We start from the raw sequence: 21,174 nt of genomic DNA on the forward strand, positions 1-21,174 counted from the left end.
TCTCTTGTTCAGAGTACAATATTTATATGTAACCAGGATACACTAGACATAAAACTCCGCTCTGTTATACAGTAAATAACTATGCTTCATTACTATATTTTGTCCTTATTTTAATTTTCAGCATTAGGTTTATAAGTGAGGTCAAATGCATTACCACGTTCTTAAAATTTTGTTTTTCACAAGTGTTTTTCATACCTCATTGAAACTAAAATAAAGGACAGTGAAACATGCCATTATATTTTATAATATATGTCAGGAAAATAACATTTTCATAGTACTTCTGGAAATTGAATGTAAAGACTACATAGTCATATGTAAAATCATATTGGCACCGCCTTCTAAATAAATTGAGTATGAACTGGGGTGGTTTCTTTTTTAATTGTTGGAGCTGTTTAATTCTTAGAAGAATGGCAGTTGGTCATCTCCCTGGTGAATTCATCCTCTTAGCAGGCATCAGTGTTGGGGTGCAGGATGCCCCTCCAGAAGCTATTCAGAATTTGCTGACATCAGCCATCATTCATGAGCGCTTGCTTTGTTTAGTGATGGTGCTAATATGAGGAGACACGTGAAGTAGCTTGGTTTATGGAAGAGGGCAGCAGAGGCATGGTGCTGTGAAAACATCCCCACACACACTAATGGCTCATTCACACAGAAAACAAGCAGCAGCCTTCAGTCCCTCCACAAAGCTTAACGAGAACAAACTGACTCAAGAACCCAGAAGCAGCAGTGTTCAGAATCACTGCTAGCTTGTGCTCGCAAACTCTCTGCTTACATTTACTCATGATACACATTGTCAGGTGCAGCAATAGATTGCTATGGGAAGTCTTTAAGCTGATTCTCTATGGGCCTTGTGAATGAAATGCTTACGATTTCTTGGGTTGTGTGCCCTGGGGTGAAGATCACTTTTCAAGTATGCCATGTAACAAAATGATTTGCAGGCCCTGAATCACTTTGGTCCCAATAAGGGAAAATTGTTGACAGTATGCCACACTGTGATTTCTGGTCTTTACTTTTTTTGGATCCATTTAGGAAAGTTCAGAATTTTAGAATGAAAATACATAAAGTTATAGTCAGCTCTGGCTGGTTGTTTTCAAAAACCAGATGGCTTTAAAAGAGATGATCAAATCCATTCTTTAAAAGTCATTTTTAAAAGCAGGCATGTGATTCTACTATATATATATAATTTCTGTATGTGTACCTTAACCCCTTATTTTCAGAGTTTTTAAAGGGAATGGGGTATTTCATACAGCTAGATTTTCCAAAAACTCTAGTTAATCCATTTATGTACCAGACTGTAATTTTCTAAGTTTTTTTTTCATTTTAACCATTTTGGATGAAAATTATTCCAAAAAGCATTTTGTATTTCATAGCCTTCTTATAAGATTCTTCAGAGTATAATTCACACATGACCTGGAACAGTCATTGTGAATGAGAGTTTTGTACTGTATTTAATTTAGTGACAACATCTGAAATGATTTACTGGTAGGATTATTGATGGTACTATTCATGTTTTTTTTTTCTCTCTCTTCCATCACTGATAACATTTAATGGTTAGTTCTTACTACTCTCAGCATGTACAGTAACATGGAATTTGGAGTTAAGTATACCTAGTTCAAAAACCAGATTTGTGAAGACTTGGACAAGTAACATAGATTTCTCATCAATAAAATGAAGAGAATAATATCAGCTTCTAAGGATTGTTGGGAGTCTTAAATGAAAAAAATGCCTGTAAATTCCTAAGGAGAGCCTGCCCATAGTGGGCATAGAGTATATATATTAACTCTCCCCATTTCCTTGATAGACCTAAAATTGCATGGGGTATCACCTTAGGTGCTGAAAGTCTTCTTTAATGCTTACATACTGTGATGTGAAATGAAGTCCATATTAATAAACTGTTGCTTTAGTTCTCTCTAATCACCCCCTTTTCTTCTTCACATTTTCTAATTTATGGAGGTCAGGGAAAACAGCCATGTATGCTTGTGAGGAGCCATCTAAATAATCGGGACAATAGATGGACATATTAAGGAAAAATCCGCAAAGCATTCACTTAGGTGGATGAATTTCATATATACATTGGCTTTTAAAAAGTTTATTCTGGAATCTTCAGGCATGTCTCATATAGATGCTAGATAAATGAAGCATCACTAGAAAGCATACAATCTACCCACACTCAGGAGGTACAACTCCATAGATATCCTGGACTCGCCCTGGCCAAATAAGAACTTAATAGATGTTGATATAATTAGCAGTTTATGGTGATTACAAAATGTCCCTGCTGAGTCACTGAGTGTACCCCAGGACATGGCCTCCCACCACGTTACAGCATGTGGCTGGACACCATGCACAAAGGAGTATGCCCTTCCCTGCCCCTCCTTCCCCTCACTTCAGTACACATTATATTCTACGAAATGCTAAAATGCTACAACCCACATTCAGTCTGTGTTTGTAATGCATCCTCTTCTGTTCCCTCACATATGGCAGTCTGAAACAATTACATAATGAGACATATTATCAGGGCATAACTGTCAAAAATGAAGAGACTGAGCTGTGAATAAATATTACCCACTTATTAGCTGTGCTGCTCCTGTGTCCTCGAATCTATACCTTACCCCTTACTTTCAGATTTTACATTCATACCCTCTGATTGCCTGTGTAACAAAATGATACAGTACTAACAATATTTAGAAAATGATTTATAAAAACAAAGGCAAATTAAATTTTAAAGTAGTGTTTCTTATATTTGTGCTGTAGTCTGGTGAAATCTACTGACTCTTCAGAGCATGTGTTTTTTTTGTTTTTTTTTTTTTAAAGATTTTATTTATTTGACAGAGAGAGACACAGCGCGACAGGGAACACAAGCAGGGGGAGTGGGAGGGAGAAGCAGGCTTCCCGCGGAGCAGGGAGCCCGATGTGGGGCTTGATCCCAGGACCCTGGGATCATGACCTGAGCCGAAGGCAGACGCTTAACGACTGAGCCACCCAGGCGCCCAGCATGTTTTAAAATTCATAAAAATAAAATATATAGGGTAACGAAGGACACCAATTATATTGAAATACTGTTGAAGAGTCACTGACCCTGTTTTAAGAATGTTGCCCTACTATGACTCAATTTAGGTTATTTCATTAAGTTTCTTCCCTCTGAAGTACCTATTCTGGACTTTCTATTTTAAATATGAAAATATCAAATTTGGCAGATTCTCTCGCCTCTATTACCTCTATAGAACCATTTGGAAAGATATGTTAACTCTTTCAAAAATGTACTGTTTTTCCCCTGAACAAAAGCAATCTCTTCCTCAGGATAGATGCACCCTTCCGATTACCAGGATGTCAGGAGGTCTCAATACTCAGTACTCTCACAGGTGGAGCTAATACTGACCTGAATCTACCCGTCTGGTCACAATTTGTGCATTCCTGTGTATTACTATTATTTTTTTCCTTCACATTCAAAAAGTCCAATCTGGATGCAATGACTGCACATAATGTTGAACATTAAGCTGCTCATTTATTTTATAATAAAGTTATTTGGAAACTTCAGTACTTCATGATTAACAACAAATTTTCTGATGAGGAACCTCACAGTATACAAAGGTGGTGAGATTCTATGGTTGAGAACAACTGTTTTACTCAAGGATATATCCACTGATGAAGGAAGGATGTTATGCCTTTCAGGTCACTGTGACGCCATTTGCATTTATAGTGACAGTACTAAAGTGAAAATTCCAATGGCCTAATTAATTGTTTCTTTTAAGCAGAGGTTGGCACTTTTCTCTAAAGGTCCAGATAGTGTATATCTTAGGCTCTGTGGGCTATAAGGTCTTTGTTGCAACCACTCCACCATTGTAGTATGAAAGCAGACATAGACAAAACCTAAATGAAAGAGTGTGGCTGTGCTCCCATCAAAACTAAACTATGAACACTAAAATTTTAATTTCATAGAATCTTCAGATGTTACAGTCTATTATTCTTTTTAAATTCTTTCCACTTTGTAAATGTGTAAAAACCATTCTTAACTAGCAACCTGTACAAAAACAAGCAGCCAGCCAGACGTGGTCCGTGGGCTGTAGTTTGCTACTTCGATTCTTACGTATGAAATCTGTAGCCAGGTAGCAAACCAATTAAGCAGGTTCTTCGGATTGGTTTTGACATCCCAGTGGGACCTGCATGTAAAATAATTTTAGCTAGAATATGAAGTGAGGAAGTCTTTGATGTTTTTAGATGATACTACATATAGAAACAAAATTCGAAATTATATAGATGGAAACTATCTTTGTCTGAAATCAATCAAGATCCAGCTCTCAGAGGCAATATGTAAGAAGCTTCAGTTTTACACAGACAGTGCAGACTATTAAAAAATGTTGAAATGTTATGGAAGCAAATTTGTGCAGCACAAATTTAGGGTTTCTTTTTAATTTTTTTTTTGAACACCTAATTAAAAGCATATGGTATTAATTTACCTCTACTGGAGTTAGTAAATATTCCACTATTTCTATGCAGTTCTTTGTGTTATCAAGAACATGAAGATTTGAAAGCCTGTCTTCTAAATCTGTAAGAAATATCTTCATTACTGATTATTAATGGTAGAGATTGATTTTCAGGGCATTTTTTGCAGGGAGAAAAACAAAGACAAATTAAAAGAAAGAAAAAAATCAGAAGGAGGGTGGTAGACAGCAGCAATATGGTGTGGGTATAGACAATCCCTGTGATTCATGGAAAAGTTAGGGCTCACAGATTAACTGTCGTGAGAAAGTGTTTTATTTCTTGTAGAATAGTTCCCATCAACCAGATCATTACAAGATTAGCACAAAATTCCTATTTAGGAATAAGGGAGTTGCAAAATATGTAATACTTCATGTGAACTTCAATGTTGTTGTTGTTGTTGTTTTATAAATATCACCAGACACACATCTGGGGTTTTAGTGCTTGCCACAGTGTAGTTTTCTGGTTGACATATATCTAAGAAATGCGTATATTAACACCCAGGCTATAGAGCCAAGTACATTTTCGTGCGGGCTACAGCTGAAAGAATATGTTTCCATTCCTTGTCCATCTGTTCTTGGCAACATAAATTTAAACTAGAAACACAGAATAAGTTTCATGAGAAATAAGTCTAAATAGGGTTTAGAACAGCAAGGTGAATGCTCTAAGTTATTATGACTTGTTAACATTTGATTTTGTAGCTAGAATGTTGTGTTGAGAAATCTCATGCTTCAAGTTTTAAAAAAATAATAGTTGTGTGTTGTTGTTGTTTTTTTTATCAGTTCATTTAAAAAAATACAATGGCTTGGTCACACTTCAACTTTAAGGGCTTGTATTCGCCAGTGAGCATGAGCCTAACAAACTTTGAGATTTCGGAGTGCTTATTTGCCATATACTTGAACTACACTAAAAATGCATCTTCTACATTTGTGAGCTCCATGCTAAAATGGATTCATTAGTGGGGAATGAGGGTTTTCCATAAAAAGGGGAGCCCATATAAAACACACTTGTTTTTCTGCAAGTCCAGCCTCAGCTATGACCAGCTATTATGTTATTATCTTGTAAAATCATCATGCCCTCCCACTCTGTGCTAAAATCTCCAGCTTTTTCTGCTACTAAAATAATATTAAACTGTTTATTTGCATTTGAAAATACATGGAAATACATGAGAATACTAAAACATAAAAGGGCCATATATATATGAACCTAGAATTTTGCCTCTCTCTCAAGGGTCCAGGTACTCTGAGCTAAATAGGGAAGCTGTACAGGGGCTGTGGGTTAGGGCTGGGCTCTGTGGAATTCCTCTGATGTGAGGGCAACCTCTACCTCTGGCTGAGCAGAAGTCTTCAGGTTGGGAAGGGTCCTTGAAGCTCACACAATCGAGGCTTTTTCTCTATATAATTATGTCTCTTTTTCTTCTATGGTTGATTTGTCAAATATAACATAGCGGTTATGCGTCTAAGTCACTGGGCTCAAATTTTGGCTCTGTGACTTCCTAGGTATGTTAATATGAATAAATTAGTTAACTTCTCTAGTGTTCAGTTTCTCTGTCTGTAAAAGGGAATGATCATTTTACCTTCAATTGGTTTTAAAGGGAAGCAAATGAGATAATAAAGTGATTAGTCCAGTGACAGGCACTACTTAGTAAACATTCATCAAGCCAAAGCTATTATTATTAGCCTCTTTCTACTGCCCTCTGTCAGAAAAAATAATTGCACTGTGCTAATTTTCTAGGTGGCTCCCAAATAGTATTTTTTTTGTAGTTTTTAATTTTATTATGTTATGTTAGTCACCATACAATACATCATTAGTTTTTGATGTAGTGATCCATGATCCATTGTTTTCGTATAACACCCAGTGCTCCATACAGTACGTGCCCTCCTTAATACCCATCACTGGGCTAACCAATCCCCCCTCCCCCCTCCCCTCTAAAACCCTGTTTGTTTCTCAGGTCCATAGTCTCTCATGGTTCATCTCTCCCTCCAATTCCCCCCGCCCATTTTTCCCTTCCTTCTCCTAATGTCCTCCATGTTATTCCTTATGTTCCACAAATAAGTGAAACCATATGATAATTGACTTTCTCTGCTTGACTTATTTCACTTAGCATAATCTCCTCCAGTCCCATCCATGTTGATGTAAAAGTTGGGTATTCATCTTTTCTGATGGCTGAGTAATATTCCATTGTATATATGGGCCACATCTTCTTTATCCATTCATCTGTTGAAGGGCATCTCGGCTCTTTCCACAGTTTGGCTATTGCGGACATTGCTGCTATGAACATTGGGGTGCATATGGCCCTTCTTTTCACTACATCTGTGTCTTTGGGGTAAATACCCAGGAGTGCAATTGCTGGGTCATAGGGTAGCTCTATTTTTAAATTTTTGAGGAACCTCCACACCGTTTTCCAAAGTGGCTGTACCAACTTGCATTCCCACCAACAGTGTAAGAGGGTTCCCCTTTCTCCACAACCTCTCCAACATTTGTTGTTTCTTTCCCTGTCCATTTTGGCCATTCTAATTGGCGTAAGGTGGTATCTCAGTGTGGTTTTGATTTGGATTTCCCTGATGGCTAATGATGATGAACATTTTTTCATGTGTCTGTTAGCCATTTGTATGTCTTCTTCAGAGAAGTGTCTGTTCATCTCTTCTGCCCACTTTTTGACTTGATTATTTGTTTTTTGGGTGTTGAGTTTGAGAAGTTCTTCATAGATTTTGGATACCAGCCCTTTATCTGTAGTGTCATTTGCAAATATCTTCTCCCATTCTGTGGGTTGCCTCTTTGTTTTGTTGACTGTTTCCTTTGCTGTGCAGAAGCTTTTTATCTTGATGAAGTCCCACAAGTTCATTTTTGCTTTTGTTTCACTAGCTTTTGGAGATGTATCTTGAAAGAAGTTGCTGTGGCCAATGTAAAAGAGGTTCCTGCCTATGTTCTCCTCTAGGATTTTGATGGATTCCTGTCTCACATTGAGGTCTTTCATCCACTCTGAGTTTATCTTTGTGAGTGGTGTTAGAGAATGGTCAAGTTTCATTCTTCTGCATGTGGCTGTCCAATTTTCCCAGTACCATTTATTGAAGAGACTGTCTTTTTTCCATTGCATGTTTTTTCCTGCTTTGTCAAAGATTATTTGACCATAGAGTTGAGGGTCCATATCTGGGTTCTCTATTCGGTTCCATATGTCTGTTTTTGTGCCAGTACCATGCTGTCTTGGTGATCACTGATTTGTAATATAGCTTGAAATCGGGTAACGTGATGCCCCCAGCTTTGTTTTTCTTTTTCAACATCTCCTTGGCAATTCGGGGTCTTTTCTGATTCCATACAAATTTTAGGATTGTTTGTTCCAGCACTTTGAAAAATGTCATTGGAATTTTGATCGGGATGGCATTGAAGGTATAGATTGCTCTGGGTAGCATAGACATTTTAACAATGTTTATTCTTCTGATCCATGAGCATGGAATATTTTTCCATCTTTTTGTGTCTTCTTCAATTTCTTTCATGAGTGTTCTGTAGTTCCTAGAGTATAGATCCTTTACCTCTTTGGTTAGGTTTATTCCGAGGTATCTTATGGTCTTTGGTGCTATTGTAAATGGAATCGTTTCTTTAATTTCTCTTTCTACAGTTGCGTTGTTAGTGTATAAGAAAGCAACTGATTTCTGTGCATTGATTTTGTATCCTGCCACATTACTGAATTGCTGGATGAGTTCTAGTAATTTGGGGGTGGAGTCTTTTGGGTTTTCCACATAAAGAATCATGTCGTCTGCGAAAAGAGAGAGTTTGACTTCTTCTTTGCCAATTTGAATACCTTTTATTTCTTTTTGTTGTCTGATTGCTGTTGCTAGGACTTCTAGTACTATGTTGAACAACAGTGGTGAGAGTGGGCACCCTTGACGTGTTCCTGATCTTAAGGGAAAGGCTCTCAGCTTTTCCCCATTGAGGATGATATTCACTGTGGGTTTTTCATACATGGATTTTATGAGCTTGAGGAATGTTCCCTCTATCCCTATACTCTGGAGAGTTTTAATCAGGAAAGGATGTTGTATTTTGTCAAATGCTTTTTCTGCATCAATTGAGAGGACCATATGGTTCTTCTCCCTCCTCTTATTAATGTGTTCTATCACATTGATTGATTTGCCAATGTTGAACCACCCTTGCATCCCAGGGATAAATCCCACTTGGTCGTGGTGGATGATCCTTTTAATGTATTGTTGGATCCTATTAGCTAGGATTTTGTTGAGGATTTTGGAATCCATATTCATCAGGGATATTGGTCTGAAATTCTCCTTTTTGATGGGGTCTTTGCCTGGTTTGGGGATTAAGGTAATGCTGGCCTCATAGAATGAGTTTGGAAGTTTTCCTTCTGTTTCTATTTTTTGAAACAGCTTCAGTAGAATAGGTATTATTTCTTCTTTGAATGTTTGGTAGAATTCCCCAGGGAATCCATCAGGCCCTGGACTCTTGTTTTTTGGGAGGTTTTTGATCACTGCTTCAATCTCGTTACTGGTTATTGGCCTATTCAGGTTGTCAATTTCTTCCTGTTTCAGTCTTGGCAGCTTATAGGTTTCCAGGAAGGCCTCCATTTCATCCAGATTGCTCAGTTTATTGGCATATAGTTGTTGATAATAATTTCTAATAATTGTTTCTATTTCCTTGGTGTTAGTCGTGATCTCTCCCCTTTCATTCATAATTTTATTAATTTGAGTCCTTTCTGTCTTCTTTTGGATTAGTCTGGCCAGTGGTTTATCAATCTTATTAATTCTTTGAAGAACCAACTTCTAGTTTCGTTGATCTGATCTACTGTGTTTCTGGTTTCTAATTCATTGATTTCTGCTCTAATTTTAATTATTTCTCTTCTAATGCGTGGCTTAGGCATCGTTTGTTGCTTTTTCTCTAGTTCTTTAAGGTGTAGAGTTAGTTGGTGAATTCGGGATTTTTCTATTTTTTTGAGTGAGGCTTGGATGGCTATGTGTTTCCCCCTTAGGACTGCCTTTGCAGTATCCCATAGGTTTTGGACCGATGTGTTTTCATTCTCTTTGGCTTCCATGAATTGTTTAAGTTCTTCTTTGATTTCTTGGTTGACCCAAACATTCTTGAGCAGAGTGGTCTTTAGCTTCCAAGTGTTTGAATTTCTGCCAAATTTTTTTTGTGATTGAGTTCCAGTTTTAGAGCATTGTGGTCTGAGAATATGCAGGGAATAATCTCAATCTTTTGGTATCAGTTGAGACCTGATTTGTGACCCAGTATATGGTCTATTCTGGAGAAAGTTCCATGTGCGCTCGAGAAGAATGAGTATTCTGTTGTTTTAGGGTGGAATGTTCTGTAAATATCTATGAGGTCCATCTGGTCCAATGTATCATTCAAAGCTCTTGTTTCCTTATTGATTTTCTGCTTAGATGATCTGTCCATTGCTGAGAGTGGAGTATTGAGGTCTCCTACAATTAACGTATTGTTATCAATATGACTCTTTATTTTGGTTAACAGTTGGCTTATGTAGATGGCTGCTCCCATGTTGGGGGCATAGATATTTACAATTGTTAGATCTTCTTGTTCGATAGACCCTTTAAGAATGATATAGTGTCCTTCTGTGTCTCTTATTACTGACTTTAGTTTAAAATCTAATTTGTCTGATATAAGAATTGCTACCCCAGCTTTCTTTTGAGGTCCACTGGCATGGAAGATGGATCTCCATCCCTTCACTTTCAGTCTGGATGTATCTTTAGGTTCAAAATGAGTCTCTTGTAGACAGTATATGGATGGGTCCTGTCTTTTTATCCAATCTGCAACCCTGTGCTGTTTTATGGGAGCATTTAGGCCATTCACGTTGAGAGTGATTATTGAAAGATATGAATTAATTGTCATCATGTTGCCTGTGAAGACGTTGTTTTTATAGACTGTCCCTGTAAATTTCTGTTGTAGATCACTCTTGGGGTCTTTCTCCTTTTATAGAACCCCCCTTAATATTTCTTGCAGGGCCGGCTTAGTAGTCACATATTCTTTCAACTTCTGCCAGTCGTGGAAGCTCTGCATCTCTCCATCCATTCTAAATGAAAGCCTTACTGGATAAAGTATTCTTGGCTGCATATTCTTCCCATTTAGTACCCTGAATATGTCTTGCCAGGCCTTTCTGGCTTGCCAGGTCTCTGTGGATAGGTCTGACGTTATTCTGATGTTCCTCCCTCTGTACGTAAGGAATCTCTTCCCCCTGACTGCCCTTAAGATGGTTTCCTTGGTTCTAAGATTTGCAAGTTTTACTATTACATGCCGGGGTGTTGGCCTGTTTTCCTTGATCTTAGGAGGGGTCCTCTCTGCCTCTAGGACTCAAATGTTTGTTTCTTTCCCCAGATTAGGGAAGTTCTCAGCTACGATTTGCTCAAATACATCTTCTAGCCCTCTCTCTCTCTCCACTCCCTCTGGGATTCCAATTATTCTGACATTGGAACGCCTCATGGTGTCACTTATTTCTCTGATTCTATTTTCATGGATTCTGAGTTGTTTTTCCCTGGCCTCCTCTTTTCCCTTTTTATCTATTATACTGTCTTCCAGATCGCTTATTCTCTCTTCTGTCTCAGTTACCCTAGCTGTTAGATTATCTAGATTGGATTGGATCTCATTGATAGCATTTTTAAGTTCTGCCAATTCACCTTTTATTTCTGCCCTTAGAGACTCTATGTTGCCATTAATTGATTTCTCCATTCTAGCCATTGTCTTCACAATTGCTAGCCTGAATTCCATCTCTGACATCTTGATTATATCTGCATCCATTTGTAAATCTGCAGCATAAGTCATAATCTCTGAGTCTTTTCTGTTTTGGGGGCTCCTCCTCCTAGTCATTCTGTTGATGGGTGTTTGAGGGAATGTATAGAGTCGAAATTATTGACCAGAACCCAAGCAAGATGCACCTGTTTTCTTGGGACCTTAGGGTTGCTGGCCTCTTGTTTTCCCAGCCTGTCTTCTGCAGGAGGGGCCTGCCGCGCTGTTACTCAGGCAACCCTGTTTGGGCGGAGTTGCCCTGCGCCCCTGTGGCGGGGGATGGGCTCAGCGGGAATCAGTCTTTGGGGCTTTTGTTCTCTGGCGCCTTTCCCTGGCGGCTTTCCGCGTCTCTTCCGCGAGTCAGAGCAGAAGAGACTGTTTCCAACCCTCTGCGTCAGAGCAGAGAGACCTCAGTCTGTTCTTCAGTGAGCCCTCCAGGCCACACTGTCTCCGTTTCTGTCTGTGCTGCTATAAGCTGCAGCGGCCTGGGTTGTGTGCCCCTCTGCAGCGCTCCCAGTCCTGCCTCCAGGTCGGGCCGTCTCTGCCCTTTGTGCTTCTAAAACCGCCAGCCGCTCCCAGTTCGCGTGCGCGCGACTCCACCGCTTGGGGTCCTGTCCCGGGGACTGCAGTTCACGTGTGCACGACTCCGCCGCTTGTGGTTTCCACCCCGGGGGTTGCAGTTCACCTGCGGGACATGGCGCACCGGGTTTCCGTCTCGGAGGCTGCAGTTCGCGTGCGCGTGACCGTCACTCCGGTTTCTGTCCGGGGGGCCTGCGGTTCACGTGCACGCGACCCCGCCGGTCTGGTTTTCCACCCCAGGGGCTGCCCTAAAGTCCTTTCCCGACACTACCGGTCTGCGAGTCTGTGCCCCGTCCGCAGCGCGCGAGGCTGTCACTCACCGGCGGTGTAGGATCCCCACGGCCAGGCACCCTCCCGCTGCCGTTTATCCTCCGATATCTGCCCGCAGAATCACGGCTCTCCGCTTCGTACCTCAAAACCAAATGCCTGCAATATTCTGTTTGTAGAGATCCAGATCTTCTTACATCTCAGGCTGGTTTCATGGGTGCTCAGAGTGTTCTGGTAGATATCCAGCTCGATTCCGGGGACCAGTTGAAATAGGGTCCGCTACTCCTCCGCCATCTTTCCCCCCCAAATAGTATTTTAGTAACATATTTCTTATCATCAGAAAAACATCTCAAGAAACTAATACTGTTTCTTGAACTTCTGTACAAAGTTACCTATGACTATGGACAAGTCACCTGATGATTTAGAGACTCAATCTTCTTATCTCTAAAATGAGAAACTTTAATTCCACGAGCTCTAGGGTCTTTTGTTCAAGTAATTTAACAAAATCATGTTTGACAGCATATCCTCATACCTTATTTATAGTGTTGAAGTGTGTATTTGCTGCCAAATGTATAAACGTTCCATATATACATGTGGAATAACATTAAGTTTGTTGATGTTAAAAACTACTGGTATATTTTTTGGCATTATTTGGCTCCGAATTCATTCTTCCCATTTTGTTTTAGATCAAGTTGACAGCAGATCTTTTCCCACAGCACCGGGAGGTTTAGTTAAACTGAGAGCTTTAGACGTAGGCCATTTTTTCATTACTTTCAGAATCCAAGACAAGCTTTCTTTGTCAAGTAGCTTTCATTTTTCATCTTCTTAATATCTAATGGCATTAAATTGTGCACATATGGATCTCCGCTGTAACTGACAAGGCTTCTGTTTTCTTTCAGATCTAAGTGATCAGCTGCTGGAGGTGGTTGGTTTGGAAGGAGCCATGGAGATGGGACAAATCTACACAGGACTGAAAAGTGCTGGGCGGCGGCTGGCGCAGTGTTCCTCTGTGGTCATCAGGTAGTTGTTTCTCTATAATTGAGAAAAGGGGTTGACCTGGTATAAGCACAACCTAATTAAAAGTATGCAGGACTCTGATAACCACATTGGTCTTATCTGTGCCTCAAAGTATCAGTAACTAATACTGATATATTTCCACATAATGGAAATTGGCAGATTTTACAAAGTTTTGGTTAGCTATTACTTATCAGGTTGATTGAAATTTGATGTTCTCTTGTTCAGACCATTGATACAATTCTAACATACAAACTTCATCCCCTCTCAAATGGTTCCCACACAGTTTAGTTTCCCGAAGCATGAAAGGATCTACTGGGTATATTGCCCAATGAAAACACTGTTGAGGCATCATTAACTTAAATTCTTTCATGGACTAAAGTACACCGTTGTTTCTATAAAATTAAATAATCACTTTATTGTAAAGTAAGATTTTTTTATGTGTATTAAATTTAAACCTTTTTAAGAAACATTTTTCCAGAATTTTACCTTTAGGGAAAAAGAGTCTACTTTGACCTTACAGTGAAACCGTGGGTTATAGCACAGTTATAGTTCGTGTTATTTGTGTGAAAATGTTGATACTGGAAAATCTGAGACATCAAACACCTTTCCTTCAGGTTTGCTGTGTAGGTTTTGATGAAAACAAGGAGGCTTTTTTGGCTATAGGAATTCTGATTATATCATTAAACATAACCCCCCCCAAAAATAAATAAAAATAAAAATAATAAAAAATTTAAAAACACCATAAGCCCTACATTTTTCTTTTGGCATCTATAATTTTTTCATATCATCACATTTACCAGGAAGCTCTTAATATTCCTGTGACCAAGGTACCTTTCAGGTACTTATTAATAGTCAAGAATTGAAGTCCCTTTCAGAAGAGATCAATTTAAGGCCAGCTCTTACCATATTTGCATTCCCTGGTCTCATCATCTTACATCTTACATATAGTCTGTTGTGTAAAATATTTCAGCGTTATACTTAAAATGAAATATTTTCCCCTAGGACTAGCAAGTCTCTGCCAATGCAGATCGACGGGGAACCCTGGATGCAGACCCCATGCACAGTGAGTACAGAGTAGTTGAAAGGCTATGTCATTTCATTTTTCCTTTCCAGATATCATGTACTGGTATAACTAATCACATACCCTAAATAAATAACCACAGTATCTAAGCTTTTGATCTATCACCAAGTACCTTTTTCTTTTTATTATTGATGTGACAGAGCTATTGCATTCAGGTTTGGGGCATTATATGCCCTTGGCAATGATTTAACTTTTGAATGTTTGTGTTAGTCTAAGTACAGCTTTTAGATACCATAGATCAGTTATAAACTCTGGAACTAAACAAAATTAATGAAACTTTAAAAATCTTTCTTGTACTTGTTTCAGAACACCTTATGAGAAAATTATTTATGGGGCTTTCAGACATAAGTCTCCCTGAATTATTACCCATCTGTTCTTTTACCTCCATTTGGGGAGTTGAGGGCATCCTTCTCTGTAGAAAACTCCCCCTATCATTGTTTTCTCCAGGATGAAATATTTTTAAGTCAGATATTTAGATCCCTCAAAATTCCAATTTCCATTTGTATAGTGAATATTTTATTATATTTCAAAAATATGCTAGGCGTTGCTCTTGGCACCAACAATAGAAACAAGATCAGTAATATACATCATAATCAATAATCATAATAGAACAGATAATAGAACATGATCAATAATGTAATTGTTTTCAAGGAACTTCTTTTCGGATAAGAGATTACATAGATAAATATAAACAAACAGATGCATCATAAATATAACTTCAGACTATGAGAGTTATGAAAAAAAATAAGGTGAAATGGTGAGGATCTGGGTGCAATATGGGGGACACTATTTTAGATAAGTGGGTCTAGGAGACCTCTATGAAAGAAGAGTTAAAAGCTCAGTATGTTAAAGAAACCGTAAGGAGGGTGGTGTGACCAAAGTTTCTAGAGGTAGGGGGAGAACAGTAAAGGACGGACAGGGATGATCATGTAGAAAAAAATGATAGCAAAGGGTTAGCATTTGATTCTATGTGCAATGGGAAGCTTTCGAAGCCTCTAAGCATCATCTCATTTACATGTTAAAAGTTCACCTTGGCTGCTTTGTGGAGAATGGATTATACTGAGTAGCCGCTGGAAGAGAGTCTATCAGAGTAGTCTGGGCTTGGGCATGGATAATGACAGGGAAGTGGATAGATTTGAGCTACATTCTGGAATGGAACAAGAAGAATTTGCTATTGAGTTCCCTTGGGGCTGAGAGAAAGAGATGAATCCAGGTTAGCTCTTACATGTGAATGATGATGCGTTTACTGCATAGTTAAGATAGGGAGGGCAGCCAGTCAGGGAGTGACAGGGGAGGTCTAACTCTTAGACTGGTATAAGCATTGTGCTAAGTGCTGGTGTTACATGTAAGGTTTTTTGTTTGTTTGTTTTTTTGTTTTTTAAGTTGAGATATAGTTGACATACAAGATTGTATTAGTATTTATTAAATAGTCACATAAACATTAAATAAGGGATCTCATCATTTTTCAGATGGAGAAAACAGAGCCTTTGGAAGGTTCCATACCTTTCTCAAGGTCAGATATGTAACAGAAATGGAACTCAAACCCAGGACTCTTTGATTAAGGCCCCTTCTCTTGACCACTAGTTTAAACATATTTAGCTACAGATTCCAAACAGTGCAGTTTAGCATGTAAGAGGAAACTTTTAATTTTACCTTTCCAGTGGTTTTACTCTAAAGTTATTGGCTTCCTCTTTGTGTACAGCAGATAAATATCACCTTTTGTTTATTCCTGGTATATTCTTTTTAGCCATTTTGAACCCCAAGTTTGTGAATCTGTTAATTCTCTGATAATAACGTAAAACAGACTTGTTTAAAAAAATCTCTGTTGATTGACTACTTCCTGCTTTCTGCTTTTTTTTTTTTTTTAAGATTTTATTTATTTATTTGACAGAGAGATAGAGAGAGAGCACAAGTAGGCAGAGAGGCAGGCAGAGGGAGAGGGAGAAGCAGACTCTCCACTGAGCAGGGAGCCGACACGGGGCTCGATCCCAGGACCCTGGGATCCTGACCTGAGCCGAAGGCAGCCTCTTAACCAACTGAGCCACCCAGGTGCCCCTTCTGCTGTCTTTGTACTTGGTTCCAAATACCCTTAAAAGAATTCCTGTTCTCCCTTTACCAGCATGTAGGCACTTGCATCTTGTCTGTTATTCTTCACGCTCCCAATGACACTTCTAAGTTCATGTTTATACTCACACCAATGTTGAAGGTGTTGTTACTGTTGCTACAAGTGGTGGTAGCAATGGTGGTGGTGGTGGTGGTGGTGGTGGTGACGGTGATGCAGGATGGTGGTTGGGGGGGGTAGTAGCAGTATTGTCTTTAATGAAAGGTCAGTTTTCATCAGCTTGGTTCACAAGATCATAAATGAAAAACAGTGAAACACCAAACACCTTCCACAAGGACTCAGTATTTTTTGGATCCTTCTCAGGGGGAAAGGAAGTTTCGTCCTTACTCCATGTTTTAAATCCAGAAGGATTCATGGTAATAATAATTTCTAACATGTACACTTGTCCTGTATTGACACATTTAATTTTCACAAAAACCCTATGATTAGTTTCACTTTACGGATAACGCAACTGAAGCAGGAAAAGGTCAAATAGTTCGCCTGATTCTACACAGACGAAAAGTGGCAGGGTAGAAATTAAAACGCAAATAGTCTGGCCCCACAGTCTTACTCCCACCATGGATCTCAACCTGTGGAGGCCCTGGGCCATCCTTGTGACACCCCTGTGGGAGTGTGACTTCTGGTAAATCACTTACTGCCTTTCTCCAGCTTTAAAAAAATCTATGTCTATGAAAATCTAGTGTTTTAAAATAATTTTTAGCTTATTTTACACAAGCACTTCTAAAGATACTTTTGTTAACTTACCTTTCAATTAGTAACAGGGTATTTATTTTGCCTATTAATTATCATGATCTACACAATTGTTAAATTAATAATAATTTTATATAACTTATATTTAATTTTCTCTCCTTAAACTCTCTTATTCTTTTAAAACATTTATTCCAGTCTATAGTGGGCCAAGAGCTGTACTAGACTATGGCTCATTATTGTCATTTCACATTCTGGCATACTCTGCTTTTCTTAGAACCACATGGAGTTCTGAACTTTAAATTTCACTTTAAACGAAGAGAGCATTTAGTCTTCGTAACGTTGGTATGGTTTAGCCAAAGAGTGTTGTTTGTTTCAATTGAATAACAAAATGTTTTTTCATACAGAATATCAAAATTGATAGAATGTTAAAATTCTTTGCTGAATTTAAATATCCATTAGCTGATACCTAATTTTTGAAGGAACTGCTTTAGATATAATGTTAGAGCACAGCAGAAGTTCTTTTTTTCTTTAAGTAGAGTATATAAAATGGAAAGGCAGGTGATAAATGGGTCTTGATTCTTACATCAAATGATATTTTTTTTAAATAATCAAAGTAATATAAGTTCTGGAGATCAGTAGTGTTGATGGATGCACAGCAAAGTAAATGTACTTAATGTCATTAAGCTGTGTACTTTAAGAATGGTGAAAATGTTCAATTTTCTGTTACATATATTTTACCACAATAAAAAGAAATTAAAAAAAAATAACCTAAGGTAATATTTACTTAGAAATTTCACCAATCCAGAGTTAAAATATCAGGAAAAGCAAAACCAAAGAGCTTAAAACTTCCAATATATACTTAATAATTATATTTATGACCTTTTAAATTGTCTCACTATAAAGTAATCAACAGAAATGTGTCAAGTACTCCTGTGCTCACGGTTTCATAATAGTCATTGAGTTAATAGAGAATGGATTTCCATATAACTATTGGCCATTTTAACAAGCATATCAGTCTAAAGAGACAATCAATTCCAGAAAACTTTATATTGAAATAGTTCAAGAAGAGCCTTTCTTTAGGCTGGACTCCAGAGCCTAATTATGTTCCCCTTTTTGTCTTCTTCCTCCACAATCCTTCTTCCTGAGCATGTCAAACATACTGATTCTGGTATCAATATATTTCTCTCATAAGGAAGAAAAAAAAAAAGGAGCAGCTTGGGAGGAGGGAAGAGAAGAGAACAGTAAGATATGGGAGGTCATAAACTAGGTCAGATTTCATTTTGTATCCATTCATTACAAGTGATGGCTGCCCAGTAAAGTTCTGTGAAGTTAGGAGTGACCTTACTAAGCCTCAAATTCAATATATCTAAAATGGACTCATCACCTGCCTCCCTCTTTCCTCCCCCCAAACAAATACTGACTTCTTACATTCCAAAATGCTTGTTCCTCCCTTTACCATACGAGTTAATGAAACCATTATGTTCCCAATGTTTCCTAAGCTAGGAATCTGAGAGCCTTTCTAAACTTCTCTGCATACCCTCAAATTCAAATACCATGTCCACCTAGCAATACGACATATTTTTGGAATCTTCTCCTTTCTTCCACCCCATGACCACTGTCCTAGATTTGGCCTGTTTCATTTGTTTCACACTCCTGGCAATAACCACATTAATCTTTCCCCATCTCTGTTTTTTCCCATTTAAATCCTTTCTATACCTTTCTACCAGAATGATCATGATAAAATACTAAGCTCACCATGATACTCTTCTACTTAAAATCACTTAATTTCTTTCTGATAAAATATAATTTGAATCAGGCTTCCTCTTTCACCAATATCATCCCTTACTTCTTTTTAATCTCTTCATTTACTTCCCTTGTGTCCAAATAAGCTTTTCTTCTTTGGTTGAGTTGCACAACTTAGCTTGAGACTCATTTCATATTGCCCTTCCTCTATAAAGCCCTTCCAGAACATCGCCACTTCCTCTACCCCATCCCTGACCCCAGCTAGTCTGAAAGCCCAGCCTCAGTGCGTCATAGCTTTATGAAAGCACTAATGATATTACATTGAAATTATCAGCTTATCGGCCAGCTCCTTGTTGGATATAAGCTTACTGGGGTCATGCACCATAATTTTGATCATCTTTATATCCCTGGAGCATAGCACAGTGCCTTACACATAATTACACGGCCAATGCCAAGTGCATTTTGAGTTTGTGAATTTCTTAAATACTTCTTGAGGTAGTATAGCAATTTTAAAAAATGCTTTCTACTAAACCTTCTTTCACTGAACATAATGTAGGCTGGCTAGCAATTCATTCACATATTTTCCATATATAAGTACAAGTAAAAGTTATTTTGAGTTATCTTTATTCATTTCATTCTCAAAGCAAAGAATTTTAATGTATCAAAGAAGAAATACATCCTTAACCTTCAAAACTTTAATCTTTCTGTTTCTTGGTATGGTACAGTTAAATTTCTTTCTGTGTTATCAATTATGTATTTATTTTACACATTATATAGACTGCATTCTGTTAATACTTTGAAATATTAATAATCATATATTAGTTATTAATTGTGGTACTTTTATGAAAATAATGCCAAAGAGGTTGTAATGCAATATTACTCTGGGTGCTTCACCTATGATTAAGATGAAGGAAATTCTTGAAAACTTTCTTCTGTGTGGTAGAAAATGAGAAGGAAGTCATGAACAGACCATAAACTAAATGTTGAAATGACCATAGATAATATATAAAGACTCCTCAAAAGAGTAGCTGAAGTCAAGGCAACTTCCGGAAAGCATTTACATGTGTTTCGGTCTCTCTTTGCTTTTTTTATTTACCTCTCAGCACCCATAACCCACTTGCCCAATCTCAGCTTCCAAAGTTGAATACCTTCAACACACAACTCAGCCCTGACCTGATACTCAGCCAATTCCTGCCAAGTCGGGTTGTCTTGCTGCCCTCGGCTTGATGCCTGCTTTTTCTGGGGCAGACACTTTGTCATCTAGTACCCTAAGAGCAATTGTCTCCTCCTGTCCCATTTCTACTGTGTAGGCCATTCTATGAGATGTTGTTTTCTGACTTGAGTGCCGGTTTTTCCCCTGGCACTAGCATCCACTTGAGTCAGACGCTGGCTACTTGCCTAGCCTTTGCTTTCACCCTCGCTTAAGAAGACTGGATCTTTTTCCTATTGCTCTAGATGCTGCAGTTATCTGGAGTTTATCTGAATTTTGACTTGTTTTTGCAAAGAGAATATATCCGGCACAACTTTATTTTTTTTATTTTTTATTTTTTTAAAGATTTTTATTTATTTGAGAGAGAGAGAATGAGAGAGAGCGAGCACATGAGAGGGGGGAGGGTCAGAGGGAGAAGCAGGCTCCCTGCCGAGCAGGGAGCCCGATGCGGGACTCGATCCAGGGACTCCAGGATCATGACCTGAGCCGAAGGCAGTCGCTTAACCAACTGAGCCACCCAGGTGCCCCAATCCGGCACAACTTTAAAACACAAAGTCTTTAGAAAGAGGAACAGTGTTTTGTTGTCCATTAAATTTTTATTTATGTGTAGTTGTAATTATTAAAAATCATAATTTAAAAGTATTATTTAATCTGAAATTATTAGCTAAATACAAATTAATCTCAGACCAAAGTTTTAGTTTATAAAATTTTTCCACTAGATGAAGGCTGATAGAATTTTCAAGACATTTGGATGTCCCAGATATGTTTGGAGGAAACCATGGTAACAATGCCTAACATTTATTGAGTGCTTACCACGAAACAGGTTCTGTTCTGTATGTTTGTATTTATTATTTTTTTTAAAGATTTTATTTATTTATTTTGACAGAGAGAGAGACAGCAAGAGAGAGAGCACAAGCAGGGGGAGTGCGAGAGGGAGAAGCAGGCTTCCCGCGGAGCAGGGAGCCTGATGCGGGGCTCGATCCCAGGACCTGGGATCATGACCTGAGCGGAACACAGACGCTTAACGACTGAGCCACCCAGGCGCCCCTGTATTTATTATTTATTTAATCCTCACAAGAACCCTAAGAAGTCAGTAAGGTTATTACAACTCCCATATTATACGTTAAAAACAAACACAAACAATCCAGATAAATCAAGCAAGTTTTCCAAGGCCGCACAGTAAGAGGGAGGGTAGACCACTGGGTTCTAATGCCTTTTTTCTTAATTATGATGCTTTGCTGCCTC

At 38.4% G+C, this 21,174-nt stretch overlaps 1 protein-coding gene across 11 annotated transcripts in view; it reads left to right on the forward strand.

Moving 5' to 3' along the window:
• DGKB (diacylglycerol kinase beta) overlaps positions 1–21,174 on the forward strand; it is a 794,581-nt gene that overhangs the window by 742,530 nt on the left and 30,877 nt on the right. For all 11 annotated transcript variants that reach the window (XM_032402009.1, XM_032402007.1, XM_032402005.1 and 8 more), the window contains 2 exons: positions 12,966–13,086; positions 14,086–14,146. In XM_032402009.1, the coding sequence (XP_032257900.1) occupies positions 12,966–13,086; positions 14,086–14,146 (182 nt within the window). The remainder of the gene's footprint in view (positions 1–12,965; positions 13,087–14,085; positions 14,147–21,174) is intronic.

Source organism: Phoca vitulina, unplaced genomic scaffold (assembly GCF_004348235.1).
Source record: "Phoca vitulina isolate PV1807 unplaced genomic scaffold, GSC_HSeal_1.0 scaffold4, whole genome shotgun sequence".
NCBI classification, from domain to species: Eukaryota; Metazoa; Chordata; class Mammalia; order Carnivora; family Phocidae; genus Phoca; species Phoca vitulina.